The 24,297-nt window shown below is 35.7% G+C and overlaps 1 protein-coding gene across 3 annotated transcripts in view; it reads left to right on the top strand.

Moving 5' to 3' along the window:
• Positions 1-24,297, top strand: part of PRKG1 (protein kinase, cGMP-dependent, type I) — a 1,234,550-nt gene that overhangs the window by 1,192,025 nt on the left and 18,228 nt on the right. For all 3 annotated transcript variants that reach the window (XM_021072187.1, XM_021072188.1, NM_001044574.2), the window contains 3 exon segments: positions 14,759-14,898; positions 15,733-15,822; positions 23,366-23,507. In XM_021072187.1, coding sequence (XP_020927846.1) covers positions 14,759-14,898; positions 15,733-15,822; positions 23,366-23,507 — 372 coding nt within the window.

The raw sequence follows: 24,297 nt of genomic DNA, 5'->3' as shown, positions 1-24,297 counted from the left end.
GAGGAGGATGTACCTAGGTTATATGCAAATATTATGCCATTTTATATGAGGGACTCGAGCTTCTGATGATTTTGGCATTCATATGGGATCCACAAACCAGTCCCTCAAAGATACTAAGTAGCAGCTGTAAACCTAGAAGGCACTGTTTCTCCAAGGCTTAAGATAAATTTTGGGTGAACTATTTTATCACCAATTAACAGTTTGGTCACTCATCTTGTTGTTTCTGAGACCTAAATTTGATTTTTTTTTTAACCCAGCAAACTTATGGTCATTCCACACTTGGCAAAAATTTGTCTGTTAAAAAATACCTAAATTTTTTTTGGAGGATATAGAAATATCAGGTGTGGTTTCTGCCCTCAAATAATTTCTTGCCTTCTCCTAAGTAAGAATATGAGATTAATACCTATGAAAAATAACAAAGGAAATCCTTTAGTTTTGTGCTAAATTCCAAATGATTCAGAAGTGTTCTCAGCATTTCAAAAAGAGAGCATTAGGAGCTGATGGTATAGAGAGGCTCTGAGAAGACACAGAATTCAAGCCAGGGCTTAGTGAATAGTTGGGATTTAAATGCACAAATGGGGAAAGGCCATTCCAGGAAAAAGATACAACACAGAAGGCCACATGTCTTCATAGGACACCAAAGCAAGTGGCCTTACTAGAGAAGAGGTTGTGTGAGGAAGCAATGAGAAAGATAACCAACTGATAGAGTACAACTGTACTATATTCTTAAAAGAGATCAGACTTTAAGGCATTAAGCATCCTTGGGCATTAGGTCAAGGGAGGGAAGTAAGTAAACACAGACTCAGCTCTGAACTTTCACCCATGAAATAAAAGGATGCACTATAAGGTAACTAGATGGTCTATTTTTAGGTGACACTGCACTCAGAAATAAACTTCATAATTTCTCTTCTGAATAAGGTAGTTTACTTTGTGCCAAGATATAATCCATATCCCTGAAAATTTTATATAAACAGTTTCAAAGAGAGATCCCTTCTGTGAAAGGGAAAAACAGTCTCCTTGTGTATGTTTAGTGATGTTGAAAATAGTCATGCTCTCCTAAATAAAATGAAATGATTTATCTTGCTTTCTGAAAATACTTTTTTAAAAAGATAATTCTGAACATTTCAGTGTAGCTGATCAAACATTTATTGCTAATTCATACTCTGTCCCATATTAACATTAACATCCTCCATTGCCATTGACATATACCACATAATAAGCTAAACATTGCACTAAGAGATAAGGGATTTTGTAGGACAGATGGCTTGGTTCTTAGCTCGGCTTAGCTAACTGCCTTGCAAATTCACAGTGAGAGTAGGAAGATCATCAAAACCCAAAAAGGAACAAGCTAAACCAATGGGAACCACTGTCTGGTCATGACTTCAATCTCAGATATCACATCCACATGAACAAAGCAGTTTCCATGTTCAATGTGACTATTTTTTATAGGTCACGTTAGCATGAGCAAAAAGAAAAGTAAATACATGAACTGGCTTAAATATATTTGAAGTACCAAATTTTGTGAAAAATCTGAAGTATAAAAACAACAGAGATCAAGAGGGAGTTCCCATTTGGTTCAGCAGAAATGAACCCAACTAGTATACATGAGGAGACGGGTTTGATCCCTGGCCTCACTCAGTGGGTTAAGGATCTGGCATTGCAGTGAGCTGTAGTGTAGGTCGCAACACAGCTTGGATCCCGTGTTGCTATGGCTGTGGTATAGGCTGGCAGCTGCAGCCCCCTAGCCTGCAAACTTCCATATGCCTCAGGTACTGCCCTAAAAAAAGAAAAAGAAAGGGAAGAAAAAAAAAAATAGAGAGGAAGAAATTATACTTTAAAAAAATATATCAGAACGGGTGAAGCTAGAGTAGAGCATAGAATAGTTAAACACATTAAGATCTAATTAGAACCCATTTGATTAAAAGTCTTCCAATATGTTAAAAAAATCTATAAAGCTATAAAGCTATAAATCTATAAATCTATAAATGTTATCTCTAACATTGCAAAAGTATGACTAGAATGCAATCTAGTTAATCTGATCATGTCTCAGAGAGTTGAATTTTGTAATATATGATTCTCTCTCTTTCAACTCATTTTAAACCTTCATATCAGTAAGCGAAAGAAATTGATACTCAACTCCATTATGTGAAGTTTTATACATTTTTTATTTTATTTTTATTTTTTGCTGCGCCTGTGGCACATGAAAGTTCCTGGGCCAGGGATCAAATCTGAGCCACAGTTGCAACCTATGCCACAAGTGCAGCAATGCTATATTATTGTGACAAGATAAGTTTTAAGAATTTCATGATAATTATCTATATTTTTCTTAAAATGACCCATATGTTTTTGGACTTTTTTGAATTTAGGACTTTTTAGCAAACAGAGAAGTTGTAAAAAAAAATAAAAATAAAAATTTTAATAAAGTTAATAGTTTACAGAAACTAGGGTAAAAATGAGATATAGTTTTGATTAATTGGGAAACTTATTGAATGGGTAAACATATAGGCATAGAGAGAAAAGCATTTCTGACATTTAGTTCCTTAAAATGTAAATTTAAAATATAACTTTGTCAAAATCAATAAAGAACTAGAAAATATACACTTATTGCTTTTTCTTTTTAAAATTCCTTAAAAGCTTTGTTAGGGTATAATCCACATGCCCCAAAATTGTACAGTCATGACCACAATCCAATTTTAGAATATTTCCATCATTTTAATAAGAACCCTGTAGCCCATCTGCAAAAACTCTTCATTCCTACCCCTAGCTCCAGAAACTACTAATTTACTCTCTCTAAAGATTAGCCTTTTCTAGTGCATGTTTTCTTACTCTAAAACTTCATTTTACATTAAATGTTTTTATTCTCTATATGTATAATTATAAATCTAGCTCAATGTGGATCTAAATATTTAAGTGTTTAATATACAGCAACTCCATGCCTTTTTTCTCTTTAAACTTTATGGTGATTTTATGGCTACTTTATACCCCGCTTCATGGCTGCAGAACAGAACTGTTTAAGTTGTTTCCTGAACATGGCGTTTGAGGCCAGTATCTGAGAGGCTGTGAAATGTTGTCTGGTACCAGGGGAGTATTGGAAAATGGTGGAGACAGAACAACCAGTGCTTCTGCATATCTAGCAAGTGAACTTACGGTCATATCACACTTGGCAAAAATGTGTCTATTAAAAAATACCTAAATATTTTTTGTGGGATGCAGAAATATATATAAATATATATCCCAGTAACTGGTTTACTTGATTGTTAAAGTTTTAGTATGGACTTCTGCCCCTCTTGGTGAATCTGGTTGAGAACTGTAACCAGAGTGGAAAAAACATATACCCTCACAATTTGGCACAGTTTATCTTACAGAATGGGACCTGCACATACTCTCAGTCTAGGGCTTTTTTTTTTCTCTCTCTCTCTCCTTTCCTCCTCCCTCCCTCCCTTCTTTGTTCCTTCTTCACTTAAAGAACTTTTCTTTTCACTATAGACCTTGTCATGAATTCTGTTAAATTCCTTCAATTTGGATTAAATGTAGGCTCCTTAAATCTTATAATACAGACCATGGCCACACTGTTTCTGGATTACTTAGAAAGCTATTTCCTCCCTGTTTAAAGATGGACAAAAATAAATAATTTTATGTCACCCCAGGAAACATGGATCACCTGATGAAATTAAGTGCTATTTTGTTTAGAGAGGATATTTCCCAGCTATTGTTTCCCAGCTATTATAATTAGGATGACTCTGCCTAGATTTCCTTATAACTTGAAGCATATTCTAATGCTCTTCCTGGGAAAGCTACTTCTATTTCTATCTAATGAACATTCTTTGAAACTAACACAGAGAAAACAACTGATAAGAAGCAGTTCCCCTTCAGGTATTGTGGTTGAGAGAACAGAGTCAATAAAACCTCCTCCTACCAACAGAATATGTATGTACTGTAACTTCAGAATCCCTGCTTTCAGAGTGAACCATCACAATTCCTTAAGCTACCTTTATGTTACTCGGGCAATTCTCTCTATATCCTTTGGCCCAAGCTATGCCCACAGATTTGTTGGGCTGTTTCCATAATGCTAAATATAAGTAACATGGTTTAAAAATGCATATTTATTATGTCAGGTTTCAGAATCATAGAATTTTCCAGCTGGAAGGAACCCATAGACTTTATTTATTTATTATTTATTTATTTATGGTCTTTTGTCCATTTAGGGATGCACCCATGGTGGCATAAGGAGGTTCCCAGGCTAGGGGTCGAGTTGGAGCTGTAGCTGCTGGCCTATAGCACAGCCACAGCAATGCTGTATCCAAGCCATGTCTGTGACCTACACCACAGCTCACCACAACCCCAGATCTTTAACCCACTGAGTGAGTCTAGAGATCAAACATGCATCCTCACGGATCCTAGTCGGGTTCATTAACCACTGAGCCACGATGGGAACTCCCCGTAGACATAATTTAGTTTGGCCCTTCATTTTTTGAAAGGTGGCCTGAGGTCCAGTAAGGTTATATGACTAATTATAAACCTATTAGTGAAAGATCCAAAACTAGAACACAGATTTCCTGTGTGAGCTTTTCTTTTTTCTTAAAATACAGTTGACATACAATATTATATTAGTTTCAGGTATACTATATAGTGATTTGATATTTGCATATATTATGGAATGATCACCACTGTAACTCTAGTAATCATCTGTCCCCATACAGTTATTACAATATTATTGACCATTTTCCTTATGCTGTATAGTATATCCCTCTGGCTTAGTTTATAATTGAAGGTTTGTACCTCTTAATCACCTATTTTACTACCTCCACCTCCCCCTCTGGCAACCACATATTTGTTCTCTGTATCTATGAGTCCCTTTTTGTTCTTTTTTTTTTTTTTTTCCTTTTTAGATTCCACATATGAGATTGTACAGTATTTCTCTTTCTCTATAGGACTTATTTCACTTAGAATATTAACACTCTAGATCCATCCATGCTGTTGCAAATAGCAAGATTTCATTATGTTATGGCAGAGTATTTTATTTTATATAGTAGACACTTACCACATCTTTATCCATTTGTCTCTTGATAGGCACTTAGGTTGCTTCCATCTCTTGGCTATTATAAGTAATACTGCAGTGAACATTGGGATACATGTATTTTTTAGAATTAGTGTTTTGGGGGGTTGGGGATAAATACCTAAAATTTCAGAAATGAAATTACTGGATCATATGACAGTTCTATTTTTAATTTTTTGAGGAACCTCCATACTATTTTCCATAATAGCTATATCAATTTACAATCCCACCAGCAGTGCATGAGAGTTCCCTTTCCTCCACATCCTCCAACATTTGTTATTTATTTTCTTTGATGATAGCCATTCTGACAAGTGTGAGATGGATTCTCATTGTGATTTTGATCTGCTTCTCTGATGATTAGTCATGATGAGCACTTTTTCAAGTGTTTGTTGACCATCTGTTTTCTTTGGAAAAATGTCTATTCAGTTCCTCTGCCCATTTTTAAATTGGACTGTTTCATTTTTATGTTAATTTATGAGTTATTTGTATATTTTGAATATTAATTCCTTAATGGATGTATTGTTTGCAAATTTTTATCCATTCAATAGGCTGCTTTTTATTGTTGTTGTTGATAGTTTCCTTCACTGGGCAAAAGATTTTTAGTTTGGTATAGCCCATTTGTTTGTGTTAGCTTTGTTGCCATTCCCCAAAGAGATATATTGAAAAAAATATTGCTAAAACTGATGTCGAAGAGCTTATTACCTATATTTTCTTCTAGGAGTTTTATAGTTTCAGATTTATATTTGAATCTTTAATCCATTTTGGTTTTTGCATATGATGTGAGAAAGTCAGTTTGATTCTTTTGCAAGTAACTGTTTAGTGTTCCCAACACCATTTATTGAAAAAACTGTCTTTTCCCCCATTGTATAGCTTTACTTCCTTTGTCATAGATCAGTTGACCATATAAGCACAGGTTCATTTCTGGGGCACTCTATTCTATTCCATTGATCTATGTGTCTGTTTTTCTGCCAGTAATAGCTGTTTTGATTATGACAGTTTTGTAGTATAGTTTGAAATCAGGGGGTGTGATACCGCCAAGTTTGGTCTTCTTTCTCAGGATTGCTTTGGCTATTCAGGGTGTTTTGTGTTTCCATACAAATTTTAGAATTATTTGTTCTAGTTCTGTGGAAAATGCCTTTTAATAGGTATCACATTGAATCTATAGATTGCCTTGAGTAGTATAGTCATTTTAAAAATATTATTCCAATTCATAAGCAAGAAATATCTAATTGTCATCTTCAGCTTCTTTCATTAATGTCTTCTAGTTTTCAGCATACAACTCTTTTACCTCTTTGGTTAGATTTATCTCTATGAATTTTATTCTTTTGATGCAGTTATAAATGGGATTATTTCCTTAGTTTCTCTTTCTGATAGTTCATTGATAGTGTATAGAAAAGAAACCAATTTTCCACATTAATTTTATATCTGGAAACTTTACCAAGTTCCTATATAAGTTCTAATAGTTTTTTTTTTTGATGATATCTTTAGGATTTTTTATATATAATGTCATCTACAAACAATGACAGTTTTACTGCTTGCTTTCCAATTTGGATTTCTTTTACTCCTTTTTTCTTGCTTGATTACTACAGTTAGGACTTTCAGTACTATGTTGAGTAAAACTGGGGGGAGTGGGCATCCTTGTCTTGTTCCTAAATCTTAAAGGAAATTCTTTTAGCTTTTCACTTTTGAATATGATATTGGGTGTGGGTATGTCATATATGACCTTTATTACCTTGAGGTATGTTCCCTCTATGCCCACTTTTTTTTTTTTTTTTGTCTTTTTGCCATTTCTTGGGCCACTCCCATGGCATATGGAGGTTCCCAGGCTAGGGGTCAAATCGGAGCTGTAGCCACCAGCCTACCCCAGAGCCACAGCAATGTGGGATCTGAGCTGCATCTGCAACCTACACCACAGCTCACGGCAACGCTGGATCCTTAATCCACTGAGCAAGGCCAGGGATCGAACCCGCAACCTCATGGTTCCTAGTCAGATTCGCTAACCACTGAACCATGACAGGAACTCCTGTGCCCACTTTTTTTTAAAATCATAAATCAATGATTGTTGTTTTTCAATTCTCATTTCCAGGTTTTTCTTTAATTTCCTCTTTAATTTCTTTATTGACCAACTTTCTGTTTAGTAGCAGTTTTTTAGACTCCATGTGTTTGTGTTTCTTGCAGTTATTTTCTTTGATTTTTAGTTTCATAACATTGTGGTTGGAAAAGATGCTTGATATGGTTTTAATCTTACATTTTTTAAGACTTGTTTGGAGGCCCAGCATTATAATCTATGCTGGATATTTTTTCTATGTGTACTTGAAAAGCATGTATATTTTGCTGTTTGGGAAAGAAATTTCCTCTTTATATCTATTAAGTCTATATGGTCTAATATGCCATTTAAGGTCAGTGTTTGTCAATCAGTGAGTCTCTTATAGGGAGCATATAAATTGGTCTTGTTTTTGTATCCATTTGGCTACTCTATATCTTTTGATTGGAGCATTAAGTCCATATAAATTTAGTATAATTGATAGGTATGTACTTACTGTAATTTTTCCATTATTTTCTAGTTGTTTTTGTAGGGTTTTTTTTGTTCCTTTTTCTTTTGCTCTTTCTGATTTGATGACCATCTTTAGTGTTATGTTTTATTTCTCTTTTTTTGTTTCTGTCTATTATAGGTTTTTGCTTTGTGGCTCCCATGAGTTTAATATATAACCATATATATATATATATATATATATATATATATATATATATATAATTACAACATTTTAAGTTGATTAGTTCCAGTTAAAGCACATTCTAAAAACTCTAAATTTTTAATGTTCCTCTACTTGTTGAATGTTTGATGTCATATTTTGTATTTCTTTTATGTGCATCCCCTAACTACTTATTGTGAATATGGATAATTTTACTACTTTTGTCTTAACCTAACTGCTAGCTTTACAAGTGGGTAGATCTACTACCTTTACTATATATTTGCCTTTATCAGTAAAATTTTTTCCTTTCATAATTTTTATATTTCTAATTATTGCCTATTCTTTACTGCCCAGAGAAGTTGCTTTAATATTTCTCTTAAGGTCAGTTTTGTGATATTGAACTCTTAGCTTTTACTTGTCTGTAAAACTCTATGTCTTTCAAATCTGAATAATAACCTTGCTGGATGGAGTATTCTTGATTGTAGGTTTTTTCCTTTCATCATGTTAAATATATTGTGCCACTCTTGTTTGTACTGCAAAGTTTCTGCTAAAAAGTCAGCTGATAGCCTTATGGGAATTTTCTAATACATAACTAGTTGCTTTTCTCTTGCCATTAAGATTCTTTAATTTTTGCTATTTTAATTATATTGTATATTGTTATGAACCGCTTTGGGTTGAACTTGTTTAGAACTCTCTGTGCTTTTTGAAACTGGATGTCTATTGCCTTTGGTTTTATTTCCCAAATTCCTTGAAAGGTCCCTAAAGGGACTTTTTGAATATTATCTCTTCAAGTAAGTTCACTGACCCTTTCTCTCATTTCCTTTTGGGACCCCTGTAATGTGAATGTTGGTACACTTAATGTTGTCTCAGAGGTTTCTTAAAATATCCTCATTTTTGTAATTTTTTTTTTTTTTTTTGGCATTCCCTTGTGTGGGGGTGGGTGGGGGTGGGCAATGACCTTAAAATCCTTTTTTTTTTTTTTTCATTTCTCTTCAGGCTGGGTGATTTCCACTGCTCTATCTTCTAGATCACTGACCCATTCATCTGTACCACCTAATACACTGCTGATTCCTTCTAGTGTACTTTTTATTTTACCTATTGTGTTCTTCAGATCTGATTGTCTCTTCTTTATATTTTCTAACTCTGTTGAATTCTCTGTGCATCTTTCATCTCTCAAGTTCCAGTCATTAGCTTGAACTCTTCATTGGGTAGACCACATATCTCCACTTCATTTAGTTTTTTCCTAGGTTTTGCCTTGTTCCTTTGTTCAGAACATATCCTTCTCTTTATTTTGCTTGTCTGTTTTGTTCTCTATGTATTAGGTATATTGATTACATTTCCCAATCTTGGATAAGTAGCTTTATGTAGGAGACATCCTATGGGGCCTAGGAGTACACTCCCCTCTGGTCATCAGCTCTATATGCTCTAAGAATGTCTCCTATATGGGCCATTTGCACTCTCCTGTTGTGGTAGGGCTATTATGAGTACACTGATAAGCAGGCCTGGCCTCCAGCCCAGCTGGCTCCAAGGCTATACCTCATGTGGTGGCTGTAGGTCTCACTAGAAGGTAGGCTTCCTGCACAGTTGCTGCCAGTCTACTGGTGGCAGGGCTGGGTCCCCACATAGCTCTCTGTATGACTCAGGCTGCGGTGGGGGGAGGGCTGCATATTCAGGCTGGTGTCAGGCTGTTGGTGGCTGAGGCCAGGTGGCCAGCACTAACAGGCTAGAAAAAGGATTCCAAAGTTGTACCTTGGACCCCTTGCTCCTTGGAGAGGACTTTCTATGACTGTGATATTCCTCCTACTTGTGGGTTGCTAATCCAAGGTCCTGACATTACTGAGTTTCTGCCCCTTCTACCTGTCTTGTTGTTATTATTTGTATATTTAGTTGTAAAAATATTTTCTGATAGTCTTCTGGTCATTCTCCTAGATGGTAACTCTGTAAGTAGTTGTCATTTTGGTGTGTCTATGGGAGGGTGTGAGTTCAGGTCTTCCTGCTCTGCCACCTTGGCCATGTCCCCCTGTATCAGCTTTTCTAAGCACACTCCATCACCTTTGTTCTATAGTGTAAGCTTACCTAAATGAGGGCATAAAGCAAGTCACCCTTTCCTGTTGTGCATGGAACTGTAATTTGAACTACTTTTAAAAGGACTTTTGCATAATAATAGTCCATGTGATATTGACAGTTCAAGCCTTAAATAAATCATTTAAATTGCACTATAGTTTGGAAATTCATTTTCTTCCAGAACAATGAAAAGATATCTATAGTGCCAAATAAACTTAACTATTAACAAAAAGGTAAAATAGATGAATGGATAAAGAGATTCCAAGGACCAACTCCCAGTCATTGGCACTGAGGTAGTTTTAACTTTGCTCTGACAGTAACCCTCTCTCCTAGTAAGATCAAATAAGGTCCAACATTAGACAAGCATTTATAAGTCCCTGCCCCAGATAAAAGAAAACACATATTTAAATGGAGCCAGCAATTGTGTTTTCAAAGTTCTTTAAAATGCTGGTGCCATTGCCTCTCATCTTCAGGTCAGTTTTATTTGGGCACCAGCTAATGTGTGATATTTAAGAACTTGTCAAGATCTTTGTCAGAAATTCCCACATTAAGATTCAGTTTGCTCACATATACATTCCTTCAAATGACAATAAAATGCTTCACACTGAAGTAACATTTTACTGTAAATGTAACTTTTGCCGATTCTAGTTTCTGATATAGCACATAGCATTACTTGTAAAAAATGGAAGATATTGAGTATTAGCATTTTCTCATTAATGTTTACTGTCCAGAAATCATGAGAGTGAAACAAGTATGGGGCAAGGGTCAGGAATCTTTTAGATGTAACTTCTCAAACTTTTACTCATTCCCTTGGTAGAACTGAAGGATGAGGTGGGAATAGGAATGGGTTCAAAATGACATTCATCCTGTGATGGATCATATTTTGAGGAAATTGTTTGGGCTTGAGGAGACCACTAAAGAGCATAAAAAAATAAAAGCAACCAACTGAATGTGTACTCTGTTGCAGACATGGTGTTTGATATATAGACCTTTTTATTTCATCTTCACAAGTGGATTATCCCCTCACTGCAGATGAGGAAACAGAGACAGAGTTTTAGAAACTTGTCTAACATCACAATCCAAAAAAGGTTGAGATTTAAACAGGGTGTCAAATCTCAAAACTCATATTCTCAACCAGAGCATTAGCTGGGGTTAAGCTAGTCTACAAAGGAAGACAAATCTGGGGAAGCATGCCTAACCAACCAGGCTGGGAAGGATTTCTATGCAAGAGGAGGTAGAAAGGTGTGCATCCTTTTCCTCCTCTTCTGCCTGCCTCTGTTCACACTCAACACTTATGTCATATATTTAGCTAATGTGCTGCAAAATCATCATCACCTCAAGTTGGCGCAAGTGGATGTGGTATTAATTAATTTGGCTAATAGAATAAAAAGCAAACTAAATTTCACCTTAAAATTCTTTATGGATTAGCTTTGTGAAACCACTTTTATGATAAAGAATAATAGTTTAGGTTCACTAAATACAAACTGATATAACTTATTCTAAGTGTTTGTATTAAAAAAAATTATGGCAAGTACTTTAAGAAGATGAATAGTGTGGCTCAGCTGGAACTTGAAAATGTTATCCTATACACAACTTCTCAAGGTCTTTGCATTCATGGAATTCTAATAGAGTGGTTTCCACTGAACCAGAATCCTTTAAGAGAGTCAGACAATAGTAAGTAGCTATTGCAATTTAAAAGACTAAAATTTTTTTCTGACCAGAGACATTATTTTCACGTATTGTAAAAATGGAGTTAGATGTCAATAGATACATACTCACATATAAACACAATCTGTGGGATCATAAAATATATGCTGGTTTGTACACTGTATCTTTTATTCATAAGTTTTATTTTTCCATGTTAAATGTAATTCTAAGTCATTATTTTTACAGCTGCATTGTATGGGCATACCATAGCTTATTTTTCCAAGCTCCTCTGCATGGACATTTAGATTTTGCCATTAGAAACAGTATTAAGTTGAACATACTGAAATGATTTTAGACAGTTAGCTTATCAGGAGATTTTTGATGAACATGTCAGTTGGCTTTTTTTTTTTTTTTTTTTGGTTTTTAAAGCTACACCTGCAATGATCTAGCTTTGTTCTAACAACATTTGACCTACCCAAGCCACATGTGGCAAGACCATCCATAAATGCATATGTGGTGGCACTTTCTCATTTAAGGTCACAATAACTCCATACAGGAGGTGGTGTCATCCTCAGCAAGAACTGGGGCTCAGAGCAACTGCCCAAGAGGACAGAGAGAAACCTTAGGTGGAAGCAGGATTCAAGTCCAGACCTCTGTGACCCTAAAGTCAGAATTCTTTCTTACTAACTCAAGCATAAGTTAAAAATGTGTTATCATTTCTAAAGAGAACACTTTTTACGTTAGGTGTGTGACCTACAGAGACTCTTCATTTACGTGGGTAAGACTCTAAAGAGGGACTATGATTTGATTTTTTTCATCTCTGAATGTTAATTACACTGACACAACTCATTTTTCTCTCCATCTCTCTCATCTGTCCAGATTTTGTTTAGAAGTGAGTTTTCACATTTTGTATTTTATTAAGAACTACAACTGGATTCATTTCTATTACATTAATCTGTCATTTTAGAGTTTCACAAATGGAGTAGAGGGCCTTAACAGTTTAAGGCATTTTCAAATATCCATTCTCCCCACCCCCAAACTGTCACATAGATTCTCAAATGCTGGCAGCAAACTGAGGCCCACTTATGCGAAGTGTCATCATGTTTTCTTCGGAGGAACTTGCCAAATTAATGTCCTCTCAGTTGAATTCAATCTGTTCCTGTGTGCATGAATAAGACACTTAAGACCTTCACGATCCCCTGCAGCTAAAGCAATAAACAATTCACAACAAAGAAGGGACACACATTCTTCATCAGGAAAAGCAAAAACAGCTTGTCATGTTTCCAAGGCTTTCATTAGTTCAGAATACTAGGAACTGTTTGGTATTATCTTGAGGATTCTGTGGCTTGAGGGCACTCAGTGGTAACTCCTTCATATGGCTATTAAGTGATTAGCTCTATTATCCTTTATCCTTTCCTTACAAGTCACCTTATTGAATTTTTTTTTTTTTTTTTTGGTAAAAGAATGAACATAGATTAGCAGCCTATCTAAGGAATGGCTTATGGAGGACTCAAAATCCCTCCAGAGCCACCAAGAGCCCAAGGCATGGAAGCACTGGGGACATCAATGCTCAGATTAGGTCTCCCAGTTACTACAACTAAAGAGTGAGGTTTGGAGTTCCCATTGTGGCTCAGAGGGTTAAGAACAGGACATAGTGTCTGAGGGGATGTGGGTTCAATCCCAGGCCTCACTGGTGTGTTAAGGATCTGGCATTGCCACAAGCTGTGGCTCAAATCTGGTGTTGCTGTGGCTGTGGTGCAGGCTGGCAGCTGCAGCTCTGATTTGACCCCTACCCTGGGAACTTCCATATGCTGATGGTGTAGCACTAAAAAAGAAATATAAAAACTAAAAAAGTGAGGTTTAAGGTAAGACAGAATTAAAGCCATCATGCCTATTTGAGAAGAAAAAGAATATTAGTTTTCAAAAATCTCTTGAAAAAAATCTTGTTACTATCTTCTTTTAACTGGAGGGAAGGATGTCTTTGGCTATTCTGGGTCTTTTGTGCTTCCAAACAAATTTTAAAATATTTTGTTCTAGTTCTGTGATAAATATCCTTAGCAATTTGATAGGGATTGCATTGAATATATAGATTGCCTTGGGTAGTATGGTCATTTTGATAATATTGACTCTTCCAATCCAAGAGCATGGTATGTCTTTCCATCTGTTTGTGTCATCTTTGATTTATTTCATCAGAATCTTATAGTTTGCATAGTACAGGTCTTTTGTCTCTTTAGGTAGGTTTACTCCTAAGTATTTTATTCTTTTTGATGTGATGGTATATGGGATTGCTTCCCTAATTTCTCTGATCTTTCATTGTTAGTATATAGAAATGCAGTTGATTTCTGTGTATTAATTTTGTATCCTGTGACTTGCCAAATTCATTGATGAGCTCTAACAGTTCATATATACAAAGGAATATTACTCAGCCTTTAAAAGGAATGAAATAATGGCTTTTGCAGCAACATGGATGGACCTAGAAATTATCATGCTAAGTGAAGTCAGTCAGACAATGAGACACCAACATCAAATGCTATCACTTACATGTGTAATCTAAAAAAACACCACAGTGAACTTCTTCACAGAACAGATACTGACTCACAGACTTTGAAAAACTTATGGTTTCAAAATGAGATAGGTTGGGGGGTGGGGGAAGCACTGAGGGTTTAGGATGGAAATGCTGTAAAATTGGTTGTGATGATTGTTGTACACCTATAACTGTAATAAAGTTCATTAAGTAATAAAAATAACTGGAGGGAAGGAAAAGACTGTGAGGTAAAAATAAATTAACAGTACATAAATTCTGTCTCAGCAGAAACAAGGGTCTGTGACTGAATTTAATAACTAGAAAATATTTATGGACTGGACTAAATAGGAAAAGCATAAAGGACTATATGGTCCTACTTTTGCCACACTCAAAGTAAAACTGGAGAAGAAATTAGTTTTTTTCACTTTTATGACTGAATGAGAAAAAAATGTAAAGTATACTCAAACACAATATATGAAATGAAATGAAATAATACAATCAAAATCAAGTACACGTTCCCTCTTCTAATCCAGGGTGAGGCACAAAACTAATTGGGGATCCAGTTAGTGAAAATTCATATGTTCCAGTGGAATGAAGTAGGGCGATAGCTGTGAGCAATGGATTTCCAACCCAGCTCCAGCAAGGATTTCCCACGACTCAGGTTGTGTTGGGGTGTCATTTTCAGCGCTCTGTGTAACTGTTAACTGGGGGCTAAGAATGCATTGTTGTATTAACTCTGTGGATTTTTCTCACTTACTCCTTTCTGTCTTTAAGGTCCAGTTGAAAAGTGAAGAATCCAAAACCTTTGCAATGAAGATTCTCAAGAAACGCCATATCGTGGATACAAGACAGCAGGAGCACATCCGCTCTGAGAAGCAGATCATGCAGGGGGCTCATTCTGATTTCATAGTGAGGTAAAGACCCTGCATCACAGCTGAAGTCCCCAACTCCAAGTCGAAAGTCAACTACAAATCTCTCCGCCATGTGCATTCACTGGCACATTTTATTCACACAAAGAAACATTTTTGATCAGATTTTAAGAAAGTTTTCACTAAATAAAAAATGCTAACATTTTGATACTTTTTGTTTTTAAATTAGAATTAGATTCTGTGAAAAGAACATGTTTTTCCCAAAGGAGATATCAAAATTCCTAACGTTCCGTTTTTATCCTGTTATTCCACAACTTTGATGCTGGAACAAAATATTAAAAATCAAACTATTTCACCCTGAATATTCTTTATTTGAATATTTTTGAAGATTTTTAAAAAGGAAATGACTATTCTTAGTATTTCCAGAGTACCAGTAAGATGATAATGGGGACTTTTTTTTGACGCGCAGAAGCTTCTGTGGCTGATTTGCCAGTGGCATTTGCTGAAAACAGGGTATAACATGAATTGAAGTGAAGAATGCATGGATGTCATATACATCTATATTTTAAAGTGTGATCTCCATGTATACTGCATTTTATGACCACTAAATATTGCTTGAGAATCCACCCTTGAAACATTAGCCAAATTGGAATTAGAGGAATCCCAAGAAGCCCTCTTGGTCCATAAGTATTTGGATTAATCCATTTCAAAGGGCAGACTATCCACTCCAATGTAGAAATCTTAGTCATAAGCTATTGCCTTTTTCCTCCTTGTGAACTTAGAATTTTCTCATTCTTTTAATAAAATTTTAAGCTTGGCAAACAAAAGACTGTAATCTGAGCCCTCAAAATATTTACATGCTTTGTTTGCAATTCACAGATTATACAGAACATTTAAGGACAGCAAATATTTGTATATGTTGATGGAAGCTTGCTTAGGTGGAGAGCTCTGGACCATTCTCAGGGATCGGTAAGAGTTTTAAGAAATTTCTATTATGTCTTCAAAAACATAGTTGGCTGATGGTTTATGAGAAGAGTCAATTATTATAAAGTATAAACATCATATTTACATTCTACATAAGCTTATATTCAAAATGTAAATTTGGGTAACAACCCACTATACTCATTATAATTTAGTATAAATGTGAAACTCGCCATTTCAGATTCCAATGACATAGGATTAGTCCACCAGAAAAATGGTACCTCTCAAGGTAAATACTTACATACATAGGCCTTAGTTCAACTTGAATATCAGAATCAGACAACTGTACAGCTATAATTTAATTCATTGGTATAATAGGAAGAGAAAGTTACAGTTTTAGTCTGTATTAACTATCAGTTTAATTGTTCCACTCATTCTCCAGATGGGCTGCTCTTCCTGACATGGATAATTTTTTTTCCAAAATAACTTTTTCTTCTACATTTACATTGCTCTTTGGTTTCAAAATGAACAGAAGTTTCCAGTCATGCCTTTCAGGCCTTCCATTGTCTTAGGAAGAAAGCGATTTCACTTATAAGCGGTATTTCATGTGAACAGTCTAATTTCGATTTCCTTTTTGTCCTTTCAGGGCACGTAAAGTTGGTCTAGTTAGGGCTTACTTTTTTCTTTTATCTGTTTTCTATCTCCTATTTATGTAACTAGCAAACTACCTTTTAAAAAAATATTATGTAAGATGTCCTAGGAGATTATTACCAACCCTAAATATTTACTTTAAAAAAATTACAATTTTATGTGAATGATCTAATAACCTTCAAAAGGCATCCTTGTTCCTTTGAATATTCACCTTTAGACATCTCTTCTTTCCTTATTTGTTACCCTCTCACCCCAGAGACTCTCCTTCTTCAGGGAACATCTTTTGAACTCAGCTGTAGATAGCCCTGATGTTCCTAGAATACCATGTTATTTTTGACAATTTGTTACATTGTAGATATCCCAGAATAGAACAACCAGTTCTAACTACTGCCTTGAAGTCTCATTCCTAATTGTGTCCTTATGGTACCTTCATTTCTTTGTACACAATACCATTTCAGGTCTTTTATTCCAATTACCTTCCCTGCAAATGTCAAATTAATTTTTTTTTACCTATTGTGTCCTATTAAATGAATTTCTTAAATTCAAGGTAAATAAGCAATAAGGCAATATGTCCTTTTGGCACTAGGGGACAAAGTTAACTTCTTAACTGAACTATTATATCATGGCATGCTATCACATTACTGTTAATATTTGGGAACAGATTATATGCAAAACATTGTGATAAAGGCCAGGGATAAAAATGATTAACAAAATAGATGTGGCCTCATTTCTTATAACATACAGGCTATTGCACAAAGTTAATATTCTGATTTGCGAGTTAATACCTTGTTTATCGTAATGTGCTTCTACTGTAATATTTTTGGCCTGACCTTTTAATCCACTGATTTATTTGAAATCTCTTCCCTACTTTGTTCTAATTAGAATAGGAGATTTACAGGTAGAAGTAAACATTAAAGCAACAAAATAAGCCATTTAGGGCGAGGAATAGCTACTTGGAACTTCTATTAACTTCTTTCACCAGACAACAGTAATAAAGATTAATAAAAATGATAAGTTAATGTGAAGTCCACTCAAACATGCATAGGCATCAGTGTTCAACTCTTTTTTTGAAAGAAAAATAGTGAAGGGATGCTAGTAAGTAGGTTATCGCTGGAGGAGTAGATGGAGGGAGAATGTCAGTGAGGGTCCTTTCTCTACCTCCACCAGACTGCTTTTTGATCCTTTCCTTTTTCCTCCCTTTTATCATCCTTGGGTTTGGGGTACACAGTTTGCTGAGTCCCCCCAGTGTACTTAATACTCCTCAAAGAGGCATGATCTGGAGAAATAGCAACCACCTGATCCTTCCTAAACACTCAGAGGGGCTGAAGCCTCCACACTAAAAGCAATGGAACTATTATAGGTAAAGTCACCTCAGAATCACTGTCCTCTGCCAACTTTCTCATATATGTGTGTAGCCTTATGTTACTGAAGTATAGATGACTTATATACTCAGGTATACAACAAAGTGATTCAGTTATATATCCAAATGTATTTTTTCAGATTCCTTTCCCTTATAGGTTATTACAAAATATTGAGTATAATTCCCTGTGCTAAATGGCAGATCTTGTTGTTTATCTGCTTTATATATAGTAGTGTGTATATATTAATTTCACATTCCTAAATTTTATTCCCCCTCCCCATTTCCCCTTTGGTAAACCATAAGTTTGTTTTCTATGTCTAGGAGTCTATTTTTGTCTTATAAGTTCATTTGTGTCATTTTTAAGATTTTATTCTGAGGCTTTTTTCCCCTCTACTCAAATTGCTGGGGGGAAAGCATAGTTTTGGACATCCAGGCTCCAATTAATATTATCACTAGCGAGCTTCCTCATGGCTTGTTTAAACTGCAGCCAAAGATTGTTAGAACCCAAAAATGACAAAAGGAAAGGACTTACACTATTAGTCACTATATATATATATAAATATCCATAGTCAAAACAAACCATACTTTTCAATTCATTTAATTTTCTTCCTGTGTCCATGAAAGTATTAGTAAAGGAGACACTATCCTGAAAGCATAAAGGAAATGTATTGGTTGTAACGTTAATCTGAAGAAAGGCTTGCGTGACCTCTGAGCTTCAGCACAGCAAGTCTGTGGTAGCAGTGACATCTCCTTCCTTCATCTAGCAGCTGAGCTGACCATTTCCTGCCTCTCACTCTCTATTCTCATCAGCATAGAAAAAGAACACAGAGCAGTTTTTTATTTGTGGTCAAGAAGAATTAAAATATATACCATAGGGAGTTGCCGTCGTGGCGTAGTGGTTAATGAATCCGACTAGGAACCGTGAGGTTGCGGGTTCGACCCCTGCCCTTGCTCAGTGGGTTAATGATCCAGCGTTGCCGTGAGCTGCGGTGTAGGTCACAGACGCGGCTCGGATCCCGCATTGCTGTGGCTCTGGCGTAGGCTGGCGGCTACAGTTCTGATTAGACCCCTAGCCTGGGAACCTCCCATATGCCGTGGGAGTGGCCCAAGAAATGGCAAAAAGACCAAAAAAAAAAAAAAAATATATATATATATATACACACACACACACACACACACACACACACACATACATACAGGTTTTGAGGACAAAATATATACCTTATATTCAAACAGGTTTTAAGAACTATTAAATAGTTTCTTACCTTTGAAATATAAACTGCAACACTAAAATGCTAATCATTGCAATTATTTCCCTGTGTTATTCTTTATTGGCTAACATGTTTCATCTTCTAGTTTGTGACTTTTAGTTTTCCACAAATTCCATTATTTGGAATAGATCAGTATAAACTGTATTTTATTGACCTCTCCTGTATAACACTTAAGAGAATAAGCAACCCCTGCAACATTCTTAAAAATGTAAGTGGTTTGTGTATATATACACACCTATACATTTATGTTAGTATACAGCATTAGCATTTAATAAGTTATGAAATTCAACATTTCAGCTTTTTTAAAAGTGTATATTAATTTATCCTACAGAAAATGTTAAATAATTACTTAAGAAAATTATTTTCACACCTCATTTCTGATCTTGAGTCTTCCTGTATATTTTATAAGCCAGCAAGTGACTTTCCATGTACATTCTCCTTTATTCCAGCTCTTTGGTGGGAGGTGATTACTTAAATTGCATCTTAGATGACCCATTAGATGGTATTTGTGTCATTTCTTAATTTGGTTGAAAGTATCTTAAGGAAATGGGCCTATTTTCATAATAATTTAGCCACTCTAATTTAAATGGGCAATAAACCTGAAACATGCTTCAGGTTTATGTGCTCACTAATGATTGTTGTCAGTATTCCAACTGACAAAGGTAAGTGGGAACTTACCTTTTAGTGGCAAGTGCTTTGTCTTTGTTACATGCTGCCATTTCAGGACTTGGTTAATGTCAAGTTGATTAAACATTGTGATTAAATTTTGAGTATATCAATGAGTATATCAATCAGTATACATAACCCTTGAATTCCCTCTATTAAATTGTTATCTACTGCCATCTAGCTAAGATAAAACACTTACTCCTTCCCACAGAGGATATGAGGGCCTATCCCTTACTTGTTAATTGAAATGACAGAACTGTCAAGGCATAATTTATTATTTCAAAGAGCTATATAGGGCAGTGATTTATTTCTTTAAGCAACTTTCTAACTGTTGATAAAACAAGCTTTCATTTTTGTTTTAAATCAAATTCATGTTGTCATTTCCAATTCTAACAGTAATTTTTCATTGTGAATCACCCTAATTCTGTGCTTTTTGACTTCTTTCCAAACATGTTTTGTAAAATTCACAAATTACCTACATCAACTATTTAGTGATGGAACTGTGTTGCTGGTAAACATTTTGTGAGCATATATTCTGTTGATTTGTCATGTAACATGGAGATAGATCTGAGGAAGAATTTTTATTTAATTTTTACAATCAGTTACAAATACATTTATATATGGGAGATACTCAATATAGATCTGTTGAAGGAATGGAAACCAGCTTTCTAGAGCCCTCCAAATTCCAAAATGGCTCAGAACAAAGAAACTGTCAAGGACCAAAGAAAGACCCAGTGATGTATGTTTATGGTCAGTTCACTTCATGATGAAAAAAGGAGGGTTTTGATTGGTAAGCAATAAGAGATAATTTTTGCCTGTACACTTGTAAAAAGCATGAAGAAAGTGAAGAGAGGTTAGCAGAAAATTCTTCAGAGCTGACTTGTGGCAATTAGCCTTGGCAGTGAGAAGCAGCAAATATTTCATTAATAGTGATAATTCGAGATGCAGCCTCTCCCAAGTCCTATCCCCAAAAGACCATCCTATAGCAGTCAATTTTCCTATATTAAGACATAAGCGCTAAAGAACAGGTTTTTTTGGTGCTCAATAATAATGGCTACTATGTATTGAGCATCAACTGTGTGCCAGGTACTTATTCTAAATACACACCTCAAAATTTATTGTATCCTCACAACAACCCAAAAGAGATAGTTTCTGTTATTAACCTCATTTTGCACAGGACAATACCTAGACCCAGGGAGGTAGATAGTTAGTTGCTCAAGATTAAGCAGTGAGTGGAGCTCAGATTTGAGAGTCCATACTCCTAACCTACCACCACCTCTGATGAATTTGAGTTTGTATTAGGACTTTTTTCATCTTCCTGCTAATGATCAGCTTATTCAGAAGGTAAATATGAACACCGTTCAGCAGAAATGTCATGAGAAATTGATCTCTTAAGTATGTACTCTTTGCAATAACAGTGCATTTGTCCATTTTATTACCCACTAAATATTAAGACAAATAGATGTTACCCAGCACCACCACTGCAGATATAATCTCTCCTCACAATAAGCAGGAATGTAGGCTTTCGAAAGGCCCCTCCCATATCCCAGTTAGTCCTGATAGAAGAAAGTAATCCACTTCATTTTTTATTTTCTTTAGACCCACACCCACAGCATATGGAGGTTCCTAGGCTAGTGGTCTAATTGGAGCTACAGCTGCCGGCCTATGCCACAGCGACAGCAATGCAGGATCCAAGCCGCATCTACGATCTACACCACAGCTCATGGCAACACCGGATCTTTAACCCACTGAGTGAGGCCAGGGATTGAACCTGCACCCTCATGGTTGCTAGTCGGATTCATTTCTGCTGTGCCACAATGGGAACTCCAGTAATCCATTTTCTTATTAAAATAATGTCTGCAATGTGAAATAAGACAAAGCTCTCTTCCATGTACTGTTTAGATTGCTTTTGCTGTGTTTTGCTTTGCAGTGCTGTCTACTGAGACTTCAAATGTCATATACAGTACACAGTAAAGCTGTATGTAATTATCGACTCATGGGTTCTTACTATTTCAGGCAAATAATCTCTCAAAGAAACATCCTGCTCTTGATAGACAAACATACTTAATTAAGGGCAAAGATGAAAGGACCTTTAAGGTACTAGTCGAATCCCTTTTCCAATATACATGAATATAGTGTTAGCTCTGTAAAAGATAGCCCCAAGAAAACTGCAACATAAAGTGTACCATTATTTCCTGATATAGATGCAATTCTCCTCAAAGAAACTTTTTCCTGTCCTTATAAATTCACAGTTGTTCCATCCTGATATTGTTGAAGAGAGATACAAGTATCTTAGTAAATACTGTTGAGATTCTAATATCTAGATGATACTAGATATCATCTGGCCTCAAATGTTATTTTAAAAGAAATATATTTCCTTTGGAAAGAGTTAATTATTTTACTGAAAATTCTGGGGACATTCATAGGTGAAATTAAGACAAAACCTTTCTGGAAGACACTATGTATTTCTAAAATATGACCTGAACGGTGGGTGCTTTGGCTTTGGATTTGCTGATTGGTTTTCCAAAATAGTAGCCATATTCTACTTTTCAGTTGGTTAGAATTTACTCAATATTGAAAAAGAAGCAGTTGTGTTCAAAATGCAAACTGGCATCAATGAATATCATGAAACAAGTTTGGAGCCTCCCCTGTTGCACATTCCCCAAAACCACCTGAGTGCTTGTCTCTCCTGTTACATATTAGCCACTTCAAAAAATGATGTTCACACCAATGTTCTTAAATGTTCAAGAAATTATTAAATTATGTTTACTCCTTGAAAAGGAAGAGGGGAAAAAAGTAGCTTATCTTTCTAAGGATTTGATGGGGAAAAAAAAAACAGGTAAAGTATAAAGGTTTTACCCTAGAACCAAGGAATTAGCTTTAGATATTAAGGTGTTTTTTTCCCCCTTTATTGTTATTTCATTAAATAAACACACACATACAAAGAGCTTTCTTGCTAAACATCATAATCAAGTTTATTAATAAATAGTCCCTTTCACTATCTTTTTCCTTCTGATTATCCTTTAGCTGCATTTTTTCCTTTTAACAAGAGGGTAGTAGAGTGGGAAATACTGTTGGTCTTGCTGACAGAAGTTTCAAAAAGAAGAGATTGTGAATTGATTCTATTAGCAGCATTGCAATTCATTTCCAAAGTAGTTCTTTGAAAACATTAACTTTTATTCACATTCTCATGAACCGTATCTATGTTATCTAGAAAGGTTAAAAAACAAGCCCTCTAAGAATAAATATGACTCAATTTATAAGCTCTTCTTTAAAAAAACATCCCTTGGTAGACAAAGTCTAAAATAGGATTTGCCTCTCTTCTGCCCACCTGTGTAACTGTGCCTTTTTGGGCTGTGAGGCATCCACCCAGTACATGAAACGTGGTGTGTGGTTGAAGTCTTCAGTGTGTTCAGGAAGTTAGATTTAAGTATCCTACTCATAAGCGCAAAGAATTCCTTGACTTAACCCTCAATTGCCTTTAAAAAAAAAAAAAAAAAATGCAATGGTAGCCATATGACATTTGGCCACAGTAGGACATTGGTCTCTTGGATCAAATAGGAAATATAGTGAAATGAGAAGTTGAACCTCAGTAGGCAAACTAATTTCTTTCATATTTTTTATTCCATTTTCTGTATTTCAGAGGCTCATTTGAAGATTCTACAACCCGATTTTATACAGCATGTGTGGTAGAAGCCTTTGCCTATCTGCATTCCAAAGGAATCATTTACAGGGACCTCAAGCCAGAAAATCTCATCCTAGATCACCGAGGTTATGCCAAACTGGTCAGTGTGTTTCAAACGTGGTTTCTGCACTACATTATAAAATACTGATTTATGAAGCCGTGTTCACTGCAAACATTAAAATCTCAGTTTCCTTTTAAAATACAACTTTGTTTAATGTTAGAACTGCAGCATAGGGAAGGTCCAGGGCCAAGGATTGAATCCAAACCATAGCTGCAGCAACACTGAATATTTTAACTCACTATGAGGGCTGAGGATTGAACCCAGCCAGGCCTTCACAGCAACCCAAACCCTGCAGCTGAATTCTTAACCCATTGTGACACAGGGGGAACCCCAAATGCATCGTATTTTAAAAGATAGTTGGAAGTCATAACAGTAAAACCTAACCATTCTTTCAAGTTATGTAAAAGTTAAGAGAAATTAAATTGGCTAGGTTTGAATTAATTACATCCTGGCAAAACGTGCTTAAATAGGCTCATGCCTATTGTCACGTGTTCATAGACCCAGAAAAAGCTTCATAGAAGTTCTTTCTCTAGCTGGCTTTCTGGCATCCAAAGGGAATAGGTAGATAGATATTATGGAGAACCATGAATCATTATTTTAGGTTTAAGAATAATGCTAATGAGGGAGTTCCCTTTATGGCTTAGCACATTAAGGACCTGACATTGTCTCTGAGGAGGCAGATTTGATCCCTGGACTTGTTCAGTGAGTTAACGATCCAGTGTTGCCACAAGCTACAGCACAGGTCACAGATGTGGCTTTGATCTGATGTTGCCATGACTGTAGTGTAGCCCTCAGCTGCAGCTCCAATTTGATCCCTGGCCCTGGAACT

Source organism: Sus scrofa, chromosome 14, assembly GCF_000003025.6.
Source record: "Sus scrofa isolate TJ Tabasco breed Duroc chromosome 14, Sscrofa11.1, whole genome shotgun sequence".
NCBI classification, from domain to species: Eukaryota; Metazoa; Chordata; class Mammalia; order Artiodactyla; family Suidae; genus Sus; species Sus scrofa.
The sequence above is the reverse complement of the archived record's forward strand: the minus strand, read 5'-3'. Positions and strand labels throughout refer to the sequence as shown.